Source organism: Psammomys obesus, unplaced genomic scaffold, assembly GCF_907164565.1.
Source record: "Psammomys obesus unplaced genomic scaffold, mPsaObe1.curated_primary_1811, whole genome shotgun sequence".
NCBI lineage: Eukaryota > Metazoa > Chordata > Mammalia > Rodentia > Muridae > Psammomys > Psammomys obesus.
In genome coordinates, this window is record NW_026594428.1 from 1717536 (window position 1) to 1745061 (window position 27526).

General features: G+C 35.1%; 1 protein-coding gene across 1 annotated transcript in view; it reads left to right on the plus strand.

The window, feature by feature from the left end:
• The window catches only part of Cdh9 (cadherin 9), a 183085-nt gene that overhangs the window by 139654 nt on the left and 15905 nt on the right, over window positions 1-27526 (plus strand). Inside the window, exons 3-7 of the mRNA XM_055618998.1 lie at window positions 13311-13605; window positions 18354-18473; window positions 18955-19122; window positions 21612-21799; window positions 22789-23042. Of these exons, the coding sequence (XP_055474973.1) occupies window positions 13311-13605; window positions 18354-18473; window positions 18955-19122; window positions 21612-21799; window positions 22789-23042 (1025 nt within the window). The remainder of the gene's footprint in view (window positions 1-13310; window positions 13606-18353; window positions 18474-18954; window positions 19123-21611; window positions 21800-22788; window positions 23043-27526) is intronic.

The following is a 27526-nucleotide window of genomic DNA, read 5'->3' on the forward strand; positions in this document are numbered from 1 at the left end:
TTGGGCCAGGCATTCATTCTATCACTTCTTAAATCAGTTTTGTAGGTTGATTTCATGAAAAATCTGTACACATTTTATTACATTTTGACTAAATATTTCCTTTAAGCTGATTATAGAAAAATTAATAACAGTTATAATTATAATATACATATAATATTACCATTACAAATATTGTTATTAGTTTTTTAATTTGTTTGTGGGGCTGGAGATGTTAGATGATATAGAGCTTGCTAGCCTAAAGAGACAGTGGATTGACTATATTGTTATCATTGCATAAAAATTGGGTTGATGGCACTTGTCTATAATCCAGAACTCAGGAGGTTCATGCATGTAGACCCCCATCTCAATAAAAGACAACAACATAAAAAGAATTCATATTTTATTGTTAAAACAAACATTCTGTGTTTTATTTTTTTTATTAACCTAACATTATACTATCTTCACCTGCTACAGGGAGGAGTTAGTGTACACATTTTTATTATGGAAAATTTGGAGTATATTCTGCATGACCTCCCCACTCCCCCAGGGAGGAGCAGTCTTGCTAGGCCACAGAGGAGGACTTTTCAGCCAGTCCTGAAGATACCTGATAAATTAGGGTCAGATGAAAGGGGAGGAGGTCCTCCCCACTCAGGGGACTTGGAAAGGGGCAGGGAGGAGATGAGGGAGGAAGAGTGGGATTGGGAGGGAATGAGAAAGCAGGATACAGCTGGGATACAGAGTTAGTAAAATGTAACTAATAATAAAAATAAATTAAAAAAAAACTGAAAATAAATAAACTTCCATATTATTGGCACATAGAGATAATTTCATTGTCTTCTTTTTTAGTCAGTGTACCTTCAACTTTCTTTTTTGTTTTTTGAACTATTATATTGCACAGGACTTCTAATTGTGCAGTCTATAGATGTAAAAATATTGCTTTATCTCTGATCTTAGAAGTTATTTAGATATTAAGTTTAGACTTACTTATTTTAGAAATGTCCAGTTTTGTGACTGAGATGGAGTGCCAGTTTATTCCTAGCATGTTAAGAATGTTTTTCTCATCACTCAGAAAGGGAAGAATTTTAAGGTTCTTCAAGTCTGTATTTTTATGTCTATATCTTTTTTAGCCTGTCACACAGGAATTTACATCAATTAATTAAGAATGTTTGAATAGTCTTGTATAGCTCCATTAAATCCTAATTCGTGTTAATGTGCTCCATGTGTACAGATTTTATTTGCCTTCCTAACATTTTTTTGAATATTTTTACAAACTGGCCTGTTAAAAGGTGTTACTTGTTTATTCTCTTCTTGTTCTTTTTTTTAACTACCCTGTCCAACCCCATCTATCCCACCTGGTCATGCTAGTGAAGCTAATTGTTACCTCATAGAATGAATACTTATCATTTATTTCTCTATTTTATATTATGAACCAAATATGTACATAATATTGCACATATAGTAATATATATATATATGCATGCAATGTATTACAAATGATTTAATGTCCTGTCATGTCTTGATTAAAGCTTTCTTTGAATTGCTGTAATTTAGAACATGTGTTGTGTATAATGTCCTTTTTAATCATAGACTGTAGTAATGACTCCTGAGGTGTTATTTACTGAAATTGGAACTGAATAATCCTGATTATCAGTTCAGAAAAAGCCTATTCTGGCTTTATTATTACTTCATACTCTTGATGTAGCTGGATTTAAGAGGAAAAAATGGAATGGAGTCTTCTTACAAGGACACTGTTTATGAGTTAATATCTTGTAGTGCTGAGGAAAGTTGTTTTGGCATGTAATATATGCCTCAGGATGAAGAAAACATTAGATCAATTTATTTTATTGAGGAATCCCTGCTATGTTCCCGGTATTGAGTAATGAACTTATTGGTCAGGAAAAACTGTGTTTGAGTTCTGTGAAAATTTTTATTGTATGTTCAAAGGGAGTTTTTGGCCTAAGTTTGAAAGTGTGGGAAGAAAAATCTGTATCAAAATGAGTCATTCATGAAATCACCCTTTCCATTGGTGATGCACTAGTAGCTCATGACATATTAATTCACACTGTTGCCAGCTTGAGTGTCAGCAGCTACTCTAGTATTGATGACATTGACGCCCCAGCACTTGTATTGCTGAACACTGACAAAACCCCTTCCCCTGGTGCCCTGACACTTTCTTCATGAGTTTATTCAATAATGACTTTGTTGTTGATTGTATTGGCTTACTTTCCTTGCTGCAACTTAAGGGAGGAAGAAATAAACTTAGCTTATGTTTTAAATGGAAAAGACTACCATGCTGTTGAGGGTATGGGGACAGAAGTATGAGACAGCTGATCACATTGCTTTTACAGTCAGGAGTCAGAAAGAATAATGGAAGTTGAGCCAAATTACCAAATATCCAAAACCCATAACCAGGGAATCCTTTTTCAGCAAAGCTCCATGTCCTCAGGGTAATACAATAACATCAAAACAGTGCTACTATATAGAAACCTAGTGTTTAAATGTATGAATCTCTCCAAAGCATTCTTTTCTATATGATAGCACTGTTGAAACTAACAAAGATTAAAAACTCTGTGGCAGGCTCTCTGATCACCTCCACCTGGGGGGTGTGGGGTGAAGCTTTGCCAGGCCACAGAGGAAGACAATGCAACCACTCCTGATGAGACCTGATAACCTAGGGTCAAATAGGAGAGGAGGACCTCCCATATCAGTGGACTAGGGGAAAGACATAGGAGAAGAGGGAGGAGGTTGGAATTGGTAGGAGACAAGGAAGGGGCCACAGCCTGGATACAAATTAAATAATTTGTAATAAATTATAATAAAAAATATTAAAGGATTATGACTCACTCCACTCACTTGTCTATTGGATGTTAAGTTGCTAAAGTGATTATTTGATAAATAATCTGTGTATGACAAAAGATATTGATTCACATGTCTTTCCTGAATCTCTTTACCAGAAAATGTCCAAACATTTACCTTCCAATACAATTAAAATGATTAAAAAGTAATATTATTGATTATAAGATTTCCATTTTATAATAGGAGTAGGAAAGTGGAATGTGATGGGAAAGTTTCACTAATTGGTATTAAGCTATAATTAAGTGAGAGAAGAAAGTGATTCCTAATTTGAATAAATATGACTAATATTTTAAAAGATGAAAGATTTTTTGAGAACTATCATCATAAAAAAATAAAATTATGCTTGACTACATGAACAAGTACATGTATTTTTTTAAGATTTAAATTTTGTAAAATATATGTTTGTATAAACTATTGCAGGTTGTCTTATTAATAGGAATGTTTTAATTTTGTATTTATTCTTTATTACAATTTATTCAATTTGTATCCCCTCTGTAGCCTTTTCCATAGTCTCCTCCCCATTCCACCTCCCTTCCACTTTTCTCCCTATGGCCCTTCCTTAGTCCAATGATAGGAGCAGTCCTTCTCACCTTCTATCTGACCCTAGCCTATCAGGGCTCATCAGGATTGGCTGCATTGTCTTCCTTTGTGGAGTGACAAGGCTGAATCCCCCTGGGAAAAGTGATCATAGAGCCTGCCACTGAGTTCATGCCAGAGACAGCCCCTGTTTCCCTTATTGTGAACTTACTTTGAAACTGAGTCTATGGGCTACATCTGAGCTGGGCTTTTAGGTCCTTTCCATGCATGGTCCTTGGTTGGCATATCAGTCTCTGCAGGGCCCCCAAGGAACAGTTTTGGCTGTTTTTTTTTTTTTTTTTTTTTTTTTTTTTTGTGGGAGGAGTGCTGTTTTTCATTTTGGAGCTCCTGTCCCTTCCAGGTCTTCTATGTCCCTCTTCTTTCATAAAATTACATGCAGTCTGCCCAAAGTTTGGCTATGAGCCTCACCTTCTGCTTTGGTACCTGGATCAGTAGAGCCTTTCAGAGACCTTCTGTGGTAAGCTGCTGTTCTGTTCACTATATTCTCTTGCTTCTGATGTCTATCTCATTTGTCCTTCTGAATGAGGATAGAGCATCTTCCCTAGGGTGTTTAATTTTTTTTTTCAGAATGTTTTCTTTTTTGGGGGGGAGGGGTAAAGCTCTTTTTTTTTACATTATTTTATTGTTTATTATTATTAGTTACATTTTATTAACTCTGTATCCCAGCTGTATCCAACTCCCTTATTCCCTCCCAATCCCACCCTTCTTTCAACAGCTCCCTGCCCCTATGTTTTCACATCTCCTTTATTCTCTTCGTTTTTAATATGAAATGTATAAAATATACCCAGGCCACATCCCACAGAAGTTTTGAATATGAAGACCTTTACTAATTTCTTAGGGATTATAACATGGTCATAGCCTGCATGCGCATACTACTTTTTAAAAAATTATTTATTGTTTTATTAATTACAGTTTATTCACTTTTTATCCCAGCTGTAGCCCTCTCCCTCACTCCCTCTTTTCTCCTATGCCCCTCCCCAACACCACTGGGGTCCTTCTACCCTTTCCTCTGATCCTAGTCTATCAGTTCTCATCAGGACTGGCTGCCTTGTCTTCTCAGGGGGAGGGAGGTGATCAAAGAGGAAGCCACTGAGTTCATGTCAGAGACAGTTCCTGTTCCCAATACGAGGGAACCTACTTGGGCACTGAGCTTCCAGGGGCTACATCTGTGCAGGTGTTCTAAGTTATCTCTATGAATGGTCTTTGACTGGAGTATCAGTCTCAGAAAGGACCCATATTTTTTTCTCCTTTCTTTTTTTATTATTAAATTTTCATTTTTATGTTAATTACAGTTTACTTTGTATACCAATTGTAGCCCCATCTTTCATTCCCCCCAATGCCACCCTCTTTCCCTAATCTCCTCCCTCTCTAAATCCACTCTCTAAGTCCACTGATAGGGGAGGTCTTCCTCCCATTTTATCTGACCTTAGCTTATGAGGTCTCATCAGGACCTGCTGCAATGTCCTCCTCTATGGCCAAGCAAGGCTCCTCTTCACTCGGGGTGGGGGGTCAAAGAGCAGGCCACTGAGTTCATATCAGTTACAGTTCCTGTTCCCGTCACTAGGGAAACCCACCTGGATACTGAGCTGCCATGGGCTACCTCTGAGCAGGGACTCCAGGTTATATCCATACATGGTCCTTGATTGAAGAATCAGTCTCAGAAAAGATCCCTTTGCCCAGATATATAATATTTCCTGCACTCTGCCCAAAGCTGGATATGAGTCTCAGACTCTGCTTTGATACCCTGCAGGGTAGAATCTGTCAGAGACCCTCTGGGGTAGGCTCCTGTCTTGTTCCCTCTTTTCTTCCTCTTCTGATGTCCATTCCATTTGCCTTTCTGAATGAGGATTCAGCATCTTACCCAGGATCCTCCTTCCTGCTTACCTTCTTTAGTTGTACAAATGTTTATCCTACAATTTATGTCTAATATCCACTTATATGTGACTATATACCATGTGTGTCTTTCTGCTTCTGGGATACCTCACTTACTGACAACATGAGCTAGAGAGGATATGGAGAAAGAGGAACCCTCTTCCATTGGAAATATAAACTTGTACTACCACTCTGGAAATAAATCTGGCTCTTTCTCAGACAATTAGGGATAGTGCTACCTCAAGCTCCTGCTATACCACTCCTAGGCATATATCCAAAAGATGCTCAACTATACCACAAAGACATTTGCTCAATCATTATCATTTCAGTTTTATTTGTAAAAAGCTGAAAAGAACCCAGATGTCCCTCAGTTGAAGAATGGATACAGAAATTGTGGTACATGTACACAGTGGAATACTACTCAACAATTAAAAATAAGGAAATCATGAAATTTTCAGAAAAATGGCGGGAACTAATTATATATATATATATATATATATATATATATATATATATATATATATCCATCCATGGTTTAACAACTAAACCATGTCATTGGAAATTTATTTAATTATTTTTTTACATTAATTACAGCTTATTTACTTTGGATCCCAGCTGTAGTCCCTCCCTCATTCCCTCCCAATCACACTCTCCCTCCATCATCTCCTCTCTGCCCCCCTCTAAGTCCACTGATAGGGGAGGTCCTCCTCCCCTTCCATCTGACCCTAGCTTATCAGGTTTCACCAGAACTGGCTGCCATGCCCTCCTCTGTGAACTAGCTAGGTTGTTCCTCCCACAGAGTGTGGGAGGCCAAAGAGCTAACCACTGAGTTCATGTCAGAGACAGTCCCTGTTCCCCTTACTGGGATACTGACCTGCCATAGCTTATGTCCAAGCAGTGATTCTAGGTAATATCCATACATGGTCCTTGGTTGAAGAATTAGTCTCAGACAAGACCCCTGTGCCCTGATATATTTGGTCTTTGTTGAGCTCCTGTTCTCTTCAGATCTTACTAACTCACCCTTTTTTCATGATTGCCTGCACTCTGCCCAAAGTTTGGTTATAAGTCTCAGCATTTGCTTTGATACACTGCTAGGTAGAGTCTTTCAGAGGCCCTCTGTAGTAAGCTCCTGTCCTGTTTCTTGTTTTCTCCTACTTCTGTGTCTATCTCATTTGTCTTTCTGTGTGAGGATTGATCATCTTGCCCAGGGTCTTCCTGGTTTCGCTTCCTTAGGTGTGCAGGTTTTAATATATTTATCTTATTTCATAAGTCTAGTATCCACTTATAAGTGAATATATACCGTGTGTGTCTTTCTGATTCTTGTATACCTCACTCAGGGTGTTTCGTTCTAGGTCCCACCATTTGTCTGCAAATTTCATGATTTACTTGTTTTTAATTGTTGCGTAGTATTCCATTGTGTAAAAATACCACAATTTCTATGAACATTCAACTGTTGTGGGACATCTGGGTTGTTTTCAGGTTCTGGCTATTACAAATAAAGCTGCTACAAACATGGTTGAACATATGCCTTGTTGCATATTTGAGCAACTTTTGCATGTATGCCTAGGAGTGGTATAACTGGATCTGTAGGAAGTGCTCTTCTTAATTGTCTGAGAAAGGGCCAGATAGATTTTCAAAGTGGTTGTACAAATTTTAATTCCCACCAGCAATGGAGGAAGGGGAACTAAAATTTATATATAGAGAGATGTTTATATGCTTAAAAATTGTAAAGAAACTAAGAAAAATTAAAATTTATGTTCATAAGATAATTGTTAAAAGAGCGTTCAAGTATTTTCTCATTGAAAAGTTTTCTCTAGGTACTCCAGAATGTTCAACACAGTAATTTACTGCCTCAGTTTATAGTGCTAAGGTTACAGATATTTTCCATAATTCTTAACTGAAATAAAATTTTATGTTAACACATATATACATACACACAGAGAGAGGGATATAAGCATCTACCCATGCATACATATATATAGACATACATATACACAGTTACCTATATACCTGTGCAGATTTGATTTTTGTAGCAGAACCCATATATGAGCACAGAATAAAAAAGGCAATCCTATTTAAATATTTCTGATGTAAATAATTGAACTGGGACAGGAGTTCTACAAGGAGAGCAACAGAACCAAAACATCTGTGCACAGGGGACTTTTTTGAGACTTATACTCCAACCAAGGAGCATTCATAGAAACAACCTGGATTCCCTGCTCAGATGTAGCCCATGGCATCTCAGTCTCCAAGTGGGTACCCTAGTAAGGGGAACAGGGACTGTCTTTGACATGAACTCAGTGGCAGGCTTTTGACCACCACCCCCTCCCTGAGGAAGGATCAGCCTTACCAGGTGACACAGGATGACATGGCAGCAAGTCCTGATGAGACCTGATAGGCTAGGGTCACATGGAAGAGGAGGAGGAGGACCTCCCCTATCAGTGGACTTGGAGAGGGGTATGAGAGGAGATGAGGGAGGGATGGTTGGATTCGGAGGGAATGAGGGAGGAGGCTACAGCTGCGATACAAAGTAAATAACCTGTAATTAATATAACAAATATAAATTAAAAAAGGAAACAAAATTAAAAAAAAAACTTCTGTTATATTTCTTTTTTTTACTTGTTTTTATATGACTGCTTTTTAATTAATTTTTTATTTATTATAAATATTTACTTTGTAGCCTGGCTGTAGCCCCCTCACTTATCTCCTCATGATCCTGCCCTTCCTCCCTCTTCTCCTCCCATTCTGCTTGCTTCCCTAATCCACTGATAGGGAAGGTCCTCCTCCCCTTCCTTCTGACCAGAGAGCAACCGAACCAAAATACCTGGGCCTAGGGGTCTTCCCAGAGACTCATGGGACCATGCATGCAGATAACCTAGAACCCCAGCACAGATGTAACCCATGGCAGCTCAGTGTCCAAGTGGTTACCTAGTAAGGTGAACAGTGGCTCTCTCTGACATGAACTCAATGACCTGCTCTTTGATCACCTCGCCCTAGGGATGTTGCAGCCTTACCAGGCCACAGAAGAAGACAATGCAGACAGTCTTGATAAGACCTGTTCTATATCTTTAACCCCATGAATATTTCAGTTTTTCTTTGTCCTAACTTTTTTAAATTTAATATTCAAAATACTTATTATTGCAAAGTGTACAATTAAATAAGTAAAGTAATAAAGTAGTATAACTCCAATGGAAGTCCAAATTTAACAAATTTCTAGGATTTTTAAAAGTGGAAAACATGACAAAATGAAAAATTTTTAAATAAATGTATAAAAATGAATCTAAACAAAAATAGAATCATATCTAGCTGAATACAAAAATTATACTCTGTTTTTTTTCCCATATTTTAAAATATCAGTATACCAGAAAAAAATTATTTCTGAAATACAAAACTTCAGAGAGTTCTATACTTGTTCAGTTGTTTTAAACACAGTGTACATTATAGGGAAGTTTAGAGGAACAAAACTATTTTTTAATTCATGTTTATATATTTAATGCTTTTGTTGAGAATATTGCCCTGTTATAGACTTCTTTCTCGTGTTTTAGCTGCAAATAAGTAATTTCTATAAGACAGTACTGGGTAGATTTCTTCGAAATGATGTACTTTTTCTTTCTTTCACCACATGACTCCACAGCCTCGTTTCTAGACTCTTGGTGTAAGAATATGTTTGACAATGTACTCAACAAAATTTCACAAATTTCTCATATTTCATTCTTTTGGAAAACATGTGAAAAGTATAAAGAAAACATCTCATTTTAAAATTTATATACAGCTCCTCATTTCTTCTCGCTTCCATTATAAGAAATTAGCACAATTTACTCTTAAAACATAAAAAGTCCACCTTACCCAAAATGGAAGAAAAAAAAACCTTAAATAATTACCATTAGTATTTGTACCTTCTAATATATTTTATAATATTCAATTAAAAATACTAAGTATACTGCCTTACTAAAATGTTTAGTTGATGAAAAAATAGATTTACATCTATGTTTACAAATAAATAACATAACTTTGAAATAAGAAGAGATCAAAATATAATCATATAATAAAATCAACAAAGTGAACTTTTTAGTTAATTATGCAATTTTTACCAAATTAACATGTTTGGTACATATTATTGCTTTGCCTTTCTTGTTTTTTTCATGAAATATTTTCTTTTGCTAAAATATCATCTCATGTTAATAGAATGTAACAGTTAAATAAACAGAAAAAATATTATGAATATTTTAAAAAGATTATCATTAAAATAATTTTACTTGTATCTTTATTTCTCTGAAATGTAATTTCAATTTATATGTAGTTTTTTTCATGATCTTATTTTACTTATAATGACTAATAGATGAATTTTCTGTATGTACCTAAAAAGTACACTGTATAAAATATAGAGTAACATGGCTTTTGTAAACATATTTTAGGTGAGCAGACATATGTATCAATCTTTCTTTAACATGCTATAGCATTAGTTTTGAACAGTCAAAAGTTATTCAGCCTGGTATTATAATGGAATGTGTTTTGTGCTATGAATTTCTATGCCTATCCATCCATTCTAAGTTACTGAATTAAAGAAACTATCCCTAGGGAGCAAATGCAAATGCAAAAAAAAAAAAATGAAGAAGACAGACACTTTAAAAAAATATTCAGTTTATTTATTTTATATCCTATGGGTGCCCCCTCCCTCCTGTCCTTCCAGCCTTCCCTTCCTCTCTTTCCCTTTCCTCTCTCCCTTTCCTCCCCAGAAAAATTGGGCCTCCCTTCCATAGTATCAACCCCCCTCAGCACAGGAGGTCACATCAGGATTGAGCATATCCTCATCCCCTAAGGGAAGGCAAGTCATCCTTGCCAGGGGGAAGTGATCCAAAATCAGGCAATAGAATCCATGTTAGAAACAGACCCTCCATCTTCCACTCACCCTATTCCCTGTATGAAGACCAATTGGCTACATGTGTGCAGGGGGCCTAGGTCGAGACCATGCATTCTCCTTAGTTGATGTCCCAGTCTCTGAAAGCACCCATGGGACTGGGTTAGTTGTCTCTGTTGGTCTCCTTGTGAGGTTCCTGTCTGTTCCAGGTCCTTCCATCTTTCCCCCCAAAATTTCCACAGGGTCCGTCAGAGCTCTGTCCATGATTGACTGCAAGTCCCAGCATCTGTCTCAATCTGCTGCTGCTGCGTGAAGACTATCAAAGGACAGTCAAATTAGGCTCCTGCCATTAATAGTGTCAGGGGCTGGCTCTCTGCCATGGGGTGGATCTCGGTTTGGGCCAGTTATTGGTTGGACATTCCTTTAATCTTTTTTCCCCCTCTTTTTCCCTGTAATTCTTGTAGGCAGGATAATTTTTGGTTCACAGATTTTGTCAGTGGGTTGTTGTTCCCCTTCTTTCTCTAGTCCTTCCTGGCTAGGAGATGGTCACTTCAGTCTTCATGTTCCCGGGTTAGGAGTCTCAGCTAGAGTCACAATCGTATCCTTCCAGGAGGGACAATTCAGAAGAGATGGAAGAGTATTAAAAAGAGAACGAAACATGCAAACATTATATATGAAAATGGGTAAAAGTCTTAGGGGAACAAACTGTTAGATGTATATGTCTGGGTAAGTACAAAGTGACAAAGATATTTTTTTAAATAAAAAAGAGATTATCAATGTTGTACATGAAAGAATACAACCACCAAGAACTTACTACTAGGACTGTAGATATAAACATTTTTTAAAATTAATATTATCCAATTTGATAGAATAAAGTAATAGTATTAAATATTTTTTATTTTTTTAATTAATTTATTTTTTAATTATACTTTATTTACTTTGTATCCCCCCTCTAGTTCTCTCCCTCCTCCCTTTCCAGTCCCTCCCTTCCTCCCCCTTCTCCACACACTCCCCTCCCCAAGTGCACTGGTAGGGGAGGGTTTCTTTTTCTTCCTTCTGATCCTACTCTGTTAGGTCTCATCAGGAGTGGCTGCATTGTCTTCCTCTGTGGCCTGGTAAAGCTGCTCCCCCCTCAGGGGGAGGTGATCAAAGAGCAGGCCAATCAGTTCATGTCAGAAGCACTCCCTGTTCCCATTACTATGGAACCCACTTGGACACTGAACTGCCATGGGCTACATCTGTGAAGGGGTTCTAGTTATCTCCATGCATGGTACTTGGTTGGAGTATGAGTCTCAGGAAAGACCCTTGTGCTCAAATTTTTTTGGTTCTGTTGCTCTCCTTGTGGACCTCCTGTCCTCTCCAGATCTAACTAGGAAATTTTTAAAAGAACATTATATACCAATCCATCTGGTCTCAAATATTTGCATGTTACTACCTGTGTTTTAATGTGTTTTATTACTTTCTTTAAACATTCATTGTACCTTCTTTGAAATTTCTCACATGGTTGTATTCATACTCTAGAAAAGTTACTTTCTCTAGTGTGAAAAAAAATGTATAGTTGTACTGAGACAGGAGTGGGAACTACCATGAGATTGCTGCTTTGTACTGGATAAAATGTGGTGAAGAAAAAAAATCTAGTTTTAGTCAAACAATTGAAATGGATTCTATAAGATATTTCAGAGAAAAAAGCAACTGTCACATGTGGTGATTACTTTTTACGGAGTTTAAAGCAAAAGAGAAGAAAAGATGAAACATGTTTATGCTTAGCTCTGGAAGAAAGAATTCAAATGGAAAATAGAGAGTTAGATTCAGAAGATGGAGTCAGACAGCTTAGAATAGGATTTGTGAGGTGCATGCTGGAAAACGTGAAAGGGAGAGGCCAGGTCAGACAAACATTTTATTTGAAATGTGCTCTTTTAGCAATTTTGAAATAAATCATATATTTAAACATATTATTTTACTCTGTACAATATAGCCCAAAATATCACTCTGCTAAACTGAAGATTATATCCTAGGGTCAATATCACAGTTTCTCACCCATTCTTCTGTGTATTTTTTCACCAATGTATAATAAACTGTGAGAGAGCAATGTATAAAGTATTTTGGTTTGATCAATCCACATTATCCATTTATTAAATGATGATATTGTGCCAGTATACAGAGATGAAATTATTTCTCCTTAAACAATTAACCACAGATTCAGAATATACTGTTATTGTTGTTAAAATAAATGTTTCATTCAATTCAGAAGGGCTGTGATTATGTACTCCATTTGTTATAAATTCTTGATAGTTTATATTCTATATATTAAAATTATTATTTATAATTCATCATCATTATTACTGTAGTATTTGAGATTCATCTTAAGGTCATCTAAGCATTTTTTTACAAGCGAATTGCAATCCAATCATAAGATTGTTTGTTTGTTTGTTTGTTATGAGAAGTTACTTTTATAGAATAAATATCAACTAGAGCAAATTATTTTTATTAAGATATGGTATGTAAACAGACATATATCCACTTGTTCGGTATCACTGGAAATTTAAAAAGATTATAAAGAAGATCATTTCTCACAATCAGAACATGGTAATAGAAAACGTGCTTTCTTAGAGTTATATTGAAAAGAATATAATATTTAAAATTCTTTCTCTTTCTGGTTGATTTCTATAAATATGGAGGCAAAGTTTTCATAGACTTATATGGACAGGAGAGAACACTAGTTAAAACTAAAGAATTAATTCTATAGTAATCATTACAATACATGTCTCATGTTAAATATTTGTGTTTAATTTTTAAGATACAATGAAGATTGATATTTCAAACAAGATGAGAAGAATTTATTTTTCTCCTTTATAATGCAATAGAGGTTTAAATTTTGGTAATATTCTGTTCAAAAGTACATTTTTAACCTCTATGTTTTGAAACAACTCAAGTATCATTTACCCTAAATCCATTATCTCATGGTGACTATACTTGTTTAATATTTTAAGAGAAAATCTGAAGTGCTGAGTTTCTCCTTGATCTGACATGCTTGTTCAGATCATCATTGAAAAAGTACAATGTGAGGAGAAATTAGTACATATGAAATTGTTTTCACTGTAATAACTACCATATATTTACAGAATTATTATTTTCTACCTCTTTGAAGCTCCACACTGACCAAGATAAAGGAGACGGAAATTTAAAATACATTTTGACAGGAGATGGGGCTGGTAATCTGTTCGTTATAGATGAAAACACAGGAGATATTCACGCTGCAAAGAAATTAGACAGAGAAGAAAAATCCCTGTACATTCTTCGTGCCAAGGCTATAGACAGAAAGACTGGAAGGCAAGTGGAGCCGGAATCTGAGTTTATCATTAAAATCCATGATATCAATGACAACGAACCAAAATTCACAAAAGATTTGTACACAGCCAGTGTTCCCGAAATGTCTGGAGTTGGTAGGTATCTACTAACTGTGTACATAGTATGTTTGCTCTCATACTTTTACTGAAAATTTTACAGGAATGTGATTATATGTTCTCTTCTTTCAAAACCAGAGCTGTGTCCAGAAGCTCTTATTTTCATCAAACAACTCCTCTCGAAATATTTTATTTATCTATGTATTTATTTATTTTTTTTGTTTGTTTATTACAATTTATTCACTGTGTATTCCAGCTGTGGTCCCCTTTCTCATCACTTCCTTGGTCCCACCTCCATCCCTCTTCTCCCCCTATGCTCCTGCCCTAGTCCAATTATAGGGGAGGACCTCCTCCCCTATGTCTTTTAATTACAACTCACTGAGTGTAGTTATTTTATTCCTCTGGGACCAACAACTGCTCTGTGATTTAGACTAAATGTCCTGTAGAATGCATTGCTGCCTGAGGAGGGAGGGTTAAGTATGAGAAGCTCTTCTTACTTTAAACTGAAAAGGGGAACTGTTGTATTTGACAAATGAGTAGTTTGTCAAACATAACTGGCTCATTTAATCATAAAAAAAGTAAACCCACTTATTTTGGAAGTATGGGATATATAACTTTACAGTTCAACCTGTTAAACAGGAACGCACAATTCAGAGGGATTTAACAGCTGAATGAAGATCAAATAACCTGTGGCATCACGCTAAGATTCACAGATTTTCACTGCATATCTGTGTATTTTACCTTACTGGTCTTTGGCGTTCCGCGCAAACTGAGAAGAGTCATTTCTCACAGTTTTAAGATTCTCCCAATTTCAGGAACTATTCATTTATGTACAAAATTGCTGCTTGCATGTGTGTCACTACATTTAATTTCATCAATGAGCAAATATTGTTTTAAAATTCTACTGATATAATACTAATTAAATATATAAGATATGTAAGATATGCACTTGGTCAATATACATATACTATAATAATGCATGTTTGACTAAAGATACTTCTATTAGGAATAATAAATATTGTTATCTTTACTGAGTATGGCATAACTGCTTTTTAACGATATAGAGTGCATATTCAGAAGAAGCAAGAATTTGTGAAGAAGTTGTCATCTCATGTAAGCTCACCTATTTGAGGAAACTGATCTTCTATTATCTCTTCAGTTTTCACTCAGGCTATGGCTAGGATACAAAGTAAATAACCTGTGATTAATATAAAAAAATAAAAATTATTTTAAAAAATGAAAATGAATTCATCCTAAAAGACAAGACTCCTTTGAGATTATAAAGCCCTTGTTTAACAGAGTAGATGCATTTTCTTCAATGTTCTAATAACTTTTGACTGTTATAATTAATTGGATTAATCTATATATCCCTGATATTAAAGTAATTGAGGTGTCATTTTTATGAACTTACATTTGAGAATAAAATACATGTAAAATTATGATCACTGGATAAGTTATCAATTTTGCATTGATATGGTTATATCCTTTAACTTTTGAAAAACATTATTTTGATATGTTACTTTACAAATTATTTTACTCTTATTTGTATTTTCATAGGTTTTCCACACTTAGAAATATAATAAATATGATTAATAAGACAGAAATATTCAATTATTAAAAATTGATCATAGCTATTTATTTCATATATTTTAAGCTTTTATAATATTATTTCATTCTTTTTAAAAATACTTAACTAATTTGTGATTATAGTATGATTACATCATTTCCATTTCCTTAATTTTCTTAGAACATTTTCATGTACCCTTTTTGTCTTTTCCAAATTGATGGCCCCTTTTTTCATTAATTGTTTTTACAAAAACACACATACATGGAGGCACACAGACACACACACAAACAGACACACACATACATAGACACTCATACAAAGACACAGACACATACTCACATAGAAACCCATATACAGGCACACATACATACACACACAGAGATACTCAGACACACACAAATGAAAACACAGATACACCCTTAAACATACAAACACCCAGACACACACATAGACACTTAGACACACACAGAAAAACTCACAAACACACATATATAGACACTCAGACACAAACACAGCCACTGACAGACACAGAAACACAAATACACAAAAAACACAGATAGACACAGGTGAAGAGACACAGAAAAAAATGAACAAATAAAACACACATACAGAGAGACAGACAAACACACACAGAGACCAACATACATACACACTCAGGGACACACACACAGGCAGATATACATACCACACACACACAAACAAAAACACATAGTAACATTCACACACACAGAGACAAATACTTGCACAGACACACACTTCATGCACACCCACAGACCCAAACACAGACATACACAGAGACACACATACACAGACACACAGAATTACAGAGAGAGAGAAATACATACAAAGACATACATACACACAGACACACACAGAGAGACACAGACAGATATAACAGACACATCCAGACACAAACACAGGCACACATATACACAAACACACACACACACACACACACACACACACACACACACACACATTTCTAAATACTTTTGTACCAAATGGTTCCATCTTTACTTTCTTTTGCAGTAACAGAATGGGGCATGAAAAGATGGTTCAGGAAGAAGAACTTGGGGTCCTCTTTTAGAGGGCCTGAATTTGATTCCCAATACCCACAAGGGTGCTTGTCACTATCAGTAAATCCTGTCCCAGGGCATTTGATGGCCTCCCATGCTGTTCTGAGAAACCTGTCACACATGTGGTCACAGACATATCTGCAGGGAAAACACCCATATGCATAAAACAAAAATAAAGTAAGAGAATATTTCTCTATTAAATTATATTGATATTTACTTTGAAACATTTACATTCTTTCCGTTATTGAAATAAATTCTTTTCTCATAAAAATATCCTGATATCTCATATAATATTCTGCTCCCTCTACCCTTTCTGATAAATATTCTTTGCTATTTAATGTACTACTATTCCATATTCAATTATGTTCTTATCATGTATCTGCTCAATTCAGATATCTTCTTATATTAAATAGAAGTACATATTGTACCATTATTTATTTAATATAAAACAATATAAAGACTTAAATGTTTTTTTAAAACCTTCACTTATGCAATTTTTAGTAATTATCAGATTTACTTTTGCATTAATTTTCCCTCAGGCTTTCTCTTCTGTAGTATTTGAGTTTGAGAAATATATTTTTTGCATGTCCTAAATATGATCTGCCTTGTGTTCCACCAGACCTTTCCAGTCCACCAGACTGAAGGAAATTTAAAGCTAGCATTCCTTGGTACTTCAGTTCAAAACTAATTCAAATTATGATTATTTCCTGTGCAAATTGAGGCCTTTATTAAAAAGGCTCACTGTCTATGGCATCAAGAAGATACCCCTTGCAGTCTATGGGAAAATTCATTTAGAATGGGTAGTATTTACTCAGACTAGCTAGTTCTAATTTTCTTCTTGTCACTTACTGGATCTGTGATATGTGGCCCAAAGGCATATGTCCTACATGTGCCAGGAGGATTAAGTTTTAATACAAACGAACTCCTGCCAATCTGCTAAGCCTACTATAATCATTCTATGGAAAGCTTATGACATGGTTCTAGAAACTTTGATTTCGTGCCGTAATATTGAATAGCATCCCACATTTTTAGGTCTGAAGAGAATTTATACTTCAAAGAGAGAAAAATAAATAAACAAATAAATAAATAACCTTACATCTAATATAAGAAGACTAATTTTCCACATCTAAGTAAAAGACTTTCTTGTTTCCACTACGCTGTTTGAAATCACCGTGTTCCTTTCTGATATCCCTAAAGCACAAATATTTAGGAAGGGGAGCATTAGTCTCTCTTGATTCTCACGTAGAATGTGCAGAAGCGTAGGAGTGAACAGGTGAGCTTCCCGGACTGAAAGGAGTTTCACGGGCATGTGTTATATCCTCCCTTAATGCATAACCAAACCTAAAGAAGCTTGGTCTGTTTCCTATGGGCACTCTGAAGAAAGCCAATGGAAACAAAACCAATGACCTCAAGAAAACATTAAAAAGTGTTAAAGTAAGATAGAATATTTTCTTTAGCTTTACAATTTAAAGATTTAAATTATCTTCCTTTCAGTATCAAATGAAATAGGTAATACAAGAAATATAAAATTTATAAATTAACTTTTAAGAATTAATTAATTAATTAAAATGTATTAAAAATTGATTATAAAATAATTCGTTACTATTTTAGATTTACAAGTCACAGCAAATGTCTGATAGTATGTACACAGAAAAAATATAGTTCTTTTCCTTTCTTCTTTTTTGCTGGTGTTTGTGCTCAGTTCTGATGTTTGAACTCAAGCCTCCTGATATTTTACAATATTAATTTTTTGCTTGTACATTTGCTTCTTCACAGCAAGACCTCTATATTTTGTTGTGTTTATAATCACAACTCACTAATGTAAGAATAGCAGTAAGTTTCAAAATGTTGAAATATTTTTGTGTCTTCTCATTTAGCAGTAAATACGTTAATTGAAAACTTGACGTTTTTATATTTAGTGAGGACTTTCCTCGTCACAATATTTCTATTAATTAAATTTCCAATTCATTAAGTTATATTTAGCTTTATGATAAATACATTATATATTTTCATAGCTTGCCTAGTGAAGAGTAAATCTGGGATTACTTGTCATTTAAGAAAATAATAAATGAAAAATGGCTTTTAAAATAGTACAATGTTTAGAGGAGTTAACGTGCCTCTGCCTGGGCTGGGGCGGGATGCAGGCACCTCTGTTATTCAAGTGACTGCCACTGATGCGGATGATGCTAACTACGGGAACAGCGCCAAAGTGGTCTACAGCATCCTGCAGGGGCAGCCGTACTTTTCAGTGGACCCAGAATCAGGTAAATGCAGTCATGCCTTTCTTAGACTATTTCATCTTATGTAATAACCTGACACACAAAACACACACTTGTTTGTTTGTTTGTTTGTTTGTTTATTTATTTATCCATTCAGTTTTGTATCGTTGCTTCCTACAGTTATTTTTTGAAAATGAAACCAAACAAACATCCTTCCATTAACAAAACCTTTTAACTATTAATTGGGTTTTAATTTAAGAGACTACAAGACTTCACGGAGATTAATATAATTTGCAGAATAAAGAAATAACTCAAAAATTAAAGAAGAACATAATGGTTATTAAAATTAAGCAAAGTCAAATGACCAAATTTTTTTAAAATTCACAAAAAAAGAATGATTTCTGTTCTGTGAGTTACATGAAATTAATGGTAGACAATTTTCATTTTCTCCATTTATCTTCCAAAGAATGGGTATTGCAAGATATTTATTTAAAAAGCCAGTGTTTTCCTTTTTAATTTTTTAAAGGCATCATAAAAACTGCATTGCCAGACATGAGCAGAGAAAACAGAGAGCAGTACCAAGTGGTTATCCAGGCCAAGGACATGGGCGGCCAGATGGGAGGCCTTTCTGGAACAACGACCGTGAACATCACCCTCACAGATGTCAACAACAACCCTCCTCGGTTTCCGCAAAGTAAGGCAGTCTGCACTGAGAATGTAACTGAAACATTACCAAATGCACCGGAAATGCTTCAGAACTTAGTTTCTGCACTCGTAGTCCCTTTGCTGAGAGCAAATCAATGCACCTTTCCTAAAAAGAAAAAGATGAAATTTCCAGGTATTAAGAAGAGATGTTATTTACCACTGAACCTATATAAAAAGAAAAGAAAAAAGAAAAAAAAAAAAAAAAGGACTCTTTTGCAATGTGATTGTTTTGCTTGCTTTTGATGAGCCAGAAAGCGTGGCAAGCTGATATCTTCACAGTCACTGTTGCGATCCCACCTCTCTTCTGACCACCGTGGGCAGGGATGTGGGCGCGGAAGTCTGCCTGCTTACATTCACTGTCTACATTGTTCACAACTCTTGGCTAATTTATAAACAAGCGTTATAAGCTTTCACTTAATGATTCTTAAAACACAGATTGGATGTTTTACCATCTCTGAAAACAGGATCTATATTTACAGCAATGCTTGTGGGTTAAATTGGCAGCATTTTAATATTCTTTTAGTTTACTTAAAAAGTCACGAAAACTTGATTACCATATCTTACTAATATTGAAATCACCTACTATGTAACAACATATTAAATTATAGTGTTATGTAATTTACTGAAACTCGAAAAAGAGTAAGCCATCTTCCGGTTGTCACCTAAACTTTCCCGTGTGGAGGTGGGATGGTGGATATAATGGATTTGGAGGTGACTGTGGCAATCATAGTGGTGGTCGTGGCTAAAGTAGTAGAGGAGGCAATGGTGGTGGTGGACCAGAATATGAAAAACAACGTGGTGGATATAGTGGAGGAAAGGAGAATATGATGGATACAAAGAAGGAGAACACTTTGGTAGCAGTAACTATGGTGGTAGTGGGAAACATAATAACTCTGGAAATGATAGTGGACAACAGCAATCAAATTATGGACCCATGAAGGGGGGCAGTTTTGGAAGACAAAGCTCAGGCAGTCCCTATGGTGGTATTTATGAATCTGGTGGTGGAAGTGGTGGATATAAGAGCAGGAGATAAAAAAAAAAAAATAAAATAATAAAAAAAAAAAAACAGCAGGAAAAAGTTGCAGTTTTAACAGAAGAGAGAGCAGGGAGTTGTCAGAAAAGCTGCAGGTTGCTTAGAAATAGTCATCGCAAATGCATTAGAGGAACTGTAAAAATCTGCCACGGGGGGAACGATAACTCATAATCAGAAAAGTTGCTGCATCTTAAACAGGGAACCCTTCTTGTTCGGTACTGTCACAGCTTGCAAAAAGTGCAGCTGTTGATTAATGCGATGTACTGTCAATTAGGTGTACATTCCTGAAGTCTTTTTATCTGTTGTAGCTTTTTTCTTTTTCTTTTCATTATATGAGGCATATTGCCCTGTAAAGTGTGGTAGTCTTACCAGGAATAAAAAACAATTATGGAATTTTTAACTTTTAATAAATATACAAAGTAAGTCTATAACTGAATGAATTATCAGACTGAAGTTTCTGTTATCTGTTAGAATGTTAACAGACAATTTGTATCCACTATAATAGTGATAAAATGCAGAGGTCTGTACGATGATCTTAATTGACTACAGATATAGAGGCATGAATTCCTCAAAATAAATTTTTATATTAATTGATATCATACTTTTCTTTGTTTCATGGACTAGGACCTGACATTAAAGTTTAGAGAATTGAATATAAAATCCTACTGTGAGACTTCAAACCTGCCTTTCTTAACCACACAGACAAGAAAAAAACCTGGGAAGACAATAGACTTTGAAGATAGACTGAGCTCTGTATTATCTTTTTCACAATTCAGCAAGATAATTTTCTTTGTTTTGTACACTGAAAATAATTTACCAGAGTTGCTTCTTTGTGAGGACTAAATAAGCTATTACAGGGAATTTGCCCAGCTGCCGCATTTAATTTCATAAATTATTTTATGTAGATATTTATAAACAGTTTGCAAATAATATGCTTGTTCTAACAGAAGTACAGAGTGAGATGCATTGCTGGGTCTGTATTGGACAGAGAAATTATGCTATTGAAGGACATCAAAAGTAAAATACATAACAACTATAATAAAGACTTTGATGCTTCAAAATTTTGTTTACAGATCTCAAATAATGGATACTTCATTATTTTAAAAAAATTCACCTATCTTCTTTTATTCTAAGTGCATCTAAAATGGGTGTTGACAATATTTAAAGTCATAATCAAGTAACTAACAACCGGTTTTCATTGTTGTTAGACAAGAAGTTCTGGATTCACATAGTCTTCCACTTGCTCTTCAAGTAACATGCATTTTTAAAATATTTCCAGTAATTATCTATACAGTATTGTTCCACTCCACAATTCTGTAACTTTGACAGCATTCAATTCAATATGATGAAAATGTCTCTCAATTTGAGTCATTTTACTTAGAGGGAAATTGAAAATTTGTGTCATCCTAAGTTGAAAGTAAAGAAAGCTATGGTTTAATTTACAGGCACTTATCAATTTAATTCTCTGGAGTCTGCACCTCTTGGAACCCATCTTGGAAGGATAAAAGCCAATGACCCTGACACAGGAGAGAATGCCGAGCTGGAATATAGCATTTCAGAAGGAGAAGGCTCAGACATGTTTGATGTGATCACTGACAAAGATACACAGGAAGGGATCATAACTGTCAAACAGGTTTCTCTCGGCTGTCTTTCTATCTTCACTAAGTGCTCTTTAGCTTATCCTTGCTTTTCAGCACAGAGAAAAACTACTATGGATCTATTTTTCATCATCTTTTATTTGCTGCCCATCATTCACAGAAAGTACAAAAATATAGTTCACTTCAAATAAGTTATACATCATTCTTCTTAGTTATGCTGCTACTCACAGTCAAATGTTTGCACTTGTTGCAGAAAAGAATCAGACCCAGAGCAAGCTCTAGGGTACTTGTTTTGCATTTCTCTAAGGAACAAACAATAAACACACACCCATTGTTATTATTTCATAAATTTCTCAAATCTTTTACTGTAAGTGTGATGGTTTATGTAAAATGAGTGAATCAAGATTAAGTGCTAAGAACTAGATTCACCTTGACACCTTCTACCTGAGGATTAGTAGTAAAAATATCAATGGGTGCTATGCAAGATGGTCTGATTTATATGTATTTTCTTGATTTTTTGATAGCATGAATAAGAATGACCTCCAACAATGTAAAGATTGGTAACTGTTAATATTCACTATGTTTACTTTCATGTTTTTATTTTTCATAAGATACTCAAATGATGAAATACAAATTTATTCTAGATGTATGCTTTAGTCAATCTTCTGATTTTAATAATATTTAACTTTAATAATGCAATTTAATCAGTATTAATTTAAATAATACTTAACTGTACCTAGAAAAATTGAACTGAATTTTCAAACCGAAATTACTTTACTATGCACTCCAAAATAATTATATTCCATGATGGTTATCTAAGAATAAAGTCAATGCACTATTTTGTGAATAAAATCATGAAGCAATAATGGGGATAGTTACCTAGCCATAGCTGACATTAATTTTTAAGAGGTTATTAAACATGCATATTGTCAATGATTGCTATGTGTTCCAGTGTATTCTAATATTTCTTACATTCTTTTACATTTTTTACATTCTTATATTATTTCTGAATTCTTAAATTCAGAATTTAGATTTTGAAAAGAAAATGTTGTACACTTTAAGAGTGGACGCAAGTAATACCCACCCTGATCCTCGATTCTTACACCTTGGACCTTTCAAAGACTCAGCCATGGTTAAGATATCTGTGGAAGACGTGGATGAGCCCCCTGTGTTCAGCAAGCTCTCATACTTAATGGAAGTGGATGAAGATGTCAAGGAGGGAAGCATCATTGGACAAGTCACAGCATATGACCCAGATTCCATGAACAACATAATAAAGTAAGTATTTGAAAAACATGCATCTATTTGTATAAACATGCAGTCCATTTTAAAGCATAAAATTTAAAGTTGTATAGTTGCATGTGGTTAATTAGAAGAATAAATAAATCCTGAGCATCCGTTCTCAACTCTGGTAGTATGAATACTCCAGGCTTGTAAGACCACTTGAGTCTTATAACTTCACAAGGTAAATGTCTTTATGATACTTTACCAATGGAAACATTGGGCATTTGTGGCTCCATAGCAGAAAAACTAGTTTCTCAAATTATAGACAGGTTTTCAGTTTTAGACTCAGCCACAAATTTTAATCTCTTGATGGTTAATGCATAAGTTTGTTGCCTCTCTTTCTTAAATAAAATCAATGTTTAAATTTAAATTGTTTAATAAGCATTTAAAAAGACAATGAATTCAATAAATAAAGAAATGTCAGATATTTATACTAAAATACATACAATAAATATCTAGAAATAAATATCTGGAATAGAAACTTACTAGTAACTTTTTTATAACTATTATAGAATTGTACTCTATTAAAACTAGACAATAAAATACAACATATCAAAATTTTGATGGGTAACTTCTTTAGTTATGCTAACATATCCACAGAAAGTGGTTCTAAAATACAACATTACAACAACACTAAAGGTAAAAGTATTATCAATGAATTAGGTATGTTTTTCAAATTTATTAGTAGATTTACCATTTTAGAAAGTAGTGTTTTTGAAATTTAAATAATTTTTTAGTTTAAATTATTTTTTATTTTTTCTTTATTATTGCTATCATTATGTATTACAGTTATTCACTTTGTATCCCCACTGTAGCCCCTCCCTCATCTCCTCCGATTCCCACCATCTCTCCCTCTTCTCTCCTCTCTATCCCTCCTCTAGTCCACTGGTAGGGTAGGTCCTCCTCCCCTTCTATCTGACCTTAGCCTATCAGGTCTCATCAAGACTGGCTGTATCATGCTCCTCTGTGGCTTGTCAATGCTCCATTCCCCAAGGGGAGGTGATCAAAGAGTGGGCTACTGAGTTCATGTCAGAGACAACAGCCCCTGATCCCTTATTAGGGTACCCACTTAGAGACGGAGCTGCCCATGGGCTTCCTCTGAGCATGGGATCTAAGCCATCTCCATGCATAGTCCTTGGTTGGAGTATCAGTTTTTACAGCCCCCCCCCCCAGCCCAGGTTTTATGGCTCTGTTGATCTCATTGTGGAGTTCCTGTCTCCTCCAGGTCTTTCTATCTCTCTCTTTTTCCATAAGGTTTCCAGTACTCTGCCCAAAATTTGGCAATGAGTCTCAGTATCTCCTTTGATACCTTCTGGGTAGAGTCTTTCTGAGGTCCTCTGTGGAAGGATCCTGTACTGTTCCTTTTCTTATCCTACTACTGATGTCTATCTTGTTTGGCTTCTGAATGAGTAAGCATCTTCCCTAGGGTCGTCCCTGTTATTAGCTTCTTTAGGACTATTGATTTTAGCGTATCTTATATTATATGGCTAATATCCACTTATAAGTGAGTATATGCCATATGTTTCTTTCTGCTTCTGGGTCGCCTCACTCAGGATGATCTTTTCTAGTTTCAGCCACTTGCCTGCGAGTTTCGTGATTTTCTTGTTTTTATTTGCTGAGTAGTATTCTGTTGAGTAAAGGTACCAAAATTTCTGTTTCCATTGTCAGAAGAGGGAATCTAGGTTGTTTACAGATACTGGCTATTATGTATAATGCTGATATGAACATAGTTGAGCAAATGGCTTTTTCTGCATGGTTGAGCCTCTTTAGGATCTATGCTCAGGAGTGGTATAGCTGGATCATGAAGTAGCACTATTCTTAATTTTCTTTTTTGTTTTTATTAATTACTGTTTATTCACTTTGCATCCCTCCTGTAGCTCTCTCTCTCCTCCCCTCCCAATCCTAACCTCCCTTCCCCTTCTCCACCCATGTACCTCCCCAGTCCACTGATAGGGAAGGTCCTCCTCTCCTTCCTTCTGATCCTAGTCTATCAGGTCTTATCAGGAGTGGCTGCATTGTCTTCCTCTGTGGCCTGGTAAGGCTGCTCCCCCCTGAGGGGGAGGAGCCTCCTAATTTTTGTAGAAAGCTCCAGATTGATTTCCAAAATGGTTTGTTAAGTTTACATTCCCACCAGCAATGGAGGTGGTTTTCCCTATCTCCACAACCTCTCCAGCATGTGTTGACACTTGAAGTTTTGATCATAGCCATTCTGATGGGAATAAGATGAAATCTTGCTTTGATTTACCTTTCCCAGATGACTAAGGATGTTGAACATTTCTTTCAGTGTTTCTCTGCCATTCATTATTCTTCTGTTCATAATTCTCTCTTTTGATTTGTACCCTATTTTTTTTTAAATTGGATTACTTGGTTTGTTAGTGTTTAACTTCTTGAGTTCTTTATATATTAGGAACAGAAAAATATTGATATGTTAGGAACAGAAAGTATTCTTAAAAAGATAACCTAACAGAAAAGGTAAAAGGGTTCGCAATTAGTAATATATAATATTTTTCAATTTTGATTAGTAGAGTCATCACTTAAGAAAGTAATGTTTATGTCAGAGGCAGACCCTCTTCCAGTCACTATGAAACCTACTTGGACACTCACTGAGAGGGGAGGTCCTCCTCCCTTACTATGTGACCCTAACCTATCAGATTTCATCAAGAATGTATGGATCCTCTTTCTCTGTGGCTTATTAAACCACTTCACCAGGGAGTTGTAATTAAAGAGCAGGCAACCAAGTCCAGTGACTGCCCCTGCTCCCTTTATTAGGGAACCTCCATGGAGACTAAGTTGCCCATGGGCTACATACTATTTTTTTTAGATCAGTGGTATGTGGTTTTACTATAGGTCTCTGGGTTGTCCAAGTGCTAGTTCTTGGTTACCCTAACAGTTTCAGGTATGGACTCCGTGTCATCAAGTGTGCCTTAAGTTAAATCAGACATTTGTTGGCTACTTCTACAAGTTCGGAGCCACCATTGTCTTAGCATATTTTGTAAGCAGGACAGAATGTAGGTCACAGATATTATTACTGATTGGTGTTTAAGTTTCTCTTTGGGTAGCCAGCAAAGTACCTTCTTGCTCTAAGAACGCAATACACAGTAGTTCTCAACTTTCCTAATGCCATGACCCTTTAATAAGTTCATTATATCGGAGTGACCCCAATCATAAAATTATTTTCACTTCTATTTCTTAACTGTAATTTTGTTACTGTTATGAATTGCAATGTAAATATCTGTTTTGCGTTTTATATATATATATGTATATATAAAATATATGTTTATATAAAATATTTATGTATACATAATATATATGTCTGTAGACGTGTGTGTGTGTGTGTATATATATATATATCTTCTTTTAGTTTTAGGTCCACATAAGAGCACATGCAATTATTTGTCATTTTGAATCTAGCATACTTTACACAATATAATGTTATTTTTTATTTGAATTCATTTTTGTGAAAATGACATGATTTATTTCTTATAGTGGTGTGTCATTCCATGTTTACATGCTCATCTTTATTATCCATTTATTTGTTGATAGTTATTTGCACTAGTGTTATATCTGGACTATTGTTAATAGTGCTGATATAGCCATGGCTATAAAAATATCTTTTTGATATATTGACAAAAACTCCTTTAAGTATATACCCAGGTGTAATGAGTCACATGGTAGCTCTATTTTTAGTTGGTTTCTTATAAAGATTTTTTCATTATGTTTAATTATGCAGATGTACATGTCTGTGGGTGTGTATGCATTCATATGCAATGTGTCCTCTGAGTCCAGAAGTTCTCTTGGAGCAAGACATAGGGACATTTATGAGCCCTTGGGTTCTGTAAAATAAATTCAGGTCCTCTGAAAAAGTAATATACACACTTAACTGCTGATCTATTTCTCCAGCATCTATTTTAATTTCCTTTCTGGGCAACTCCATAGGAGTACAGATTATCTTCCTACCCACAGAGTAGTAAGGATTCCATTCCCCACTTCCTCGTCAGCACTGCTGTGAACTTTTCTTCTGTCATAACTTAGCTCTTATTATCAGTTAAGTTATTGACTAGTTTTATGTCAATTAGAATTAAAATAGATTTTTCTGTTTTTTAAAATATGTTATAGTACCAACCACAGATTATTTTACTATGTAAATTAGTATCATTCTTGCTATACATGTAATTCTATACATCCTTATAATTTAACCAAAAAATTATTAAATAAAATTTTCACTTTTTGTGATGAATTCAAACATGCTTGACATATCATATACAAAACAATGCAATATTAAAAAGATATATGTACATATCAATACATATATGTATATAACAAGAATGAATGAAAACAAGGACATGAATTAGAAAGAGGCGTAGGTGGGGTATATGGAAGGTTTTAAAAGGTGGCACAGCAAATAGGAATATATGTAATTGTATTATAATAAAAAAAAACAAAAAAAATACAATACAAAACAATGGTGATCTTTATTT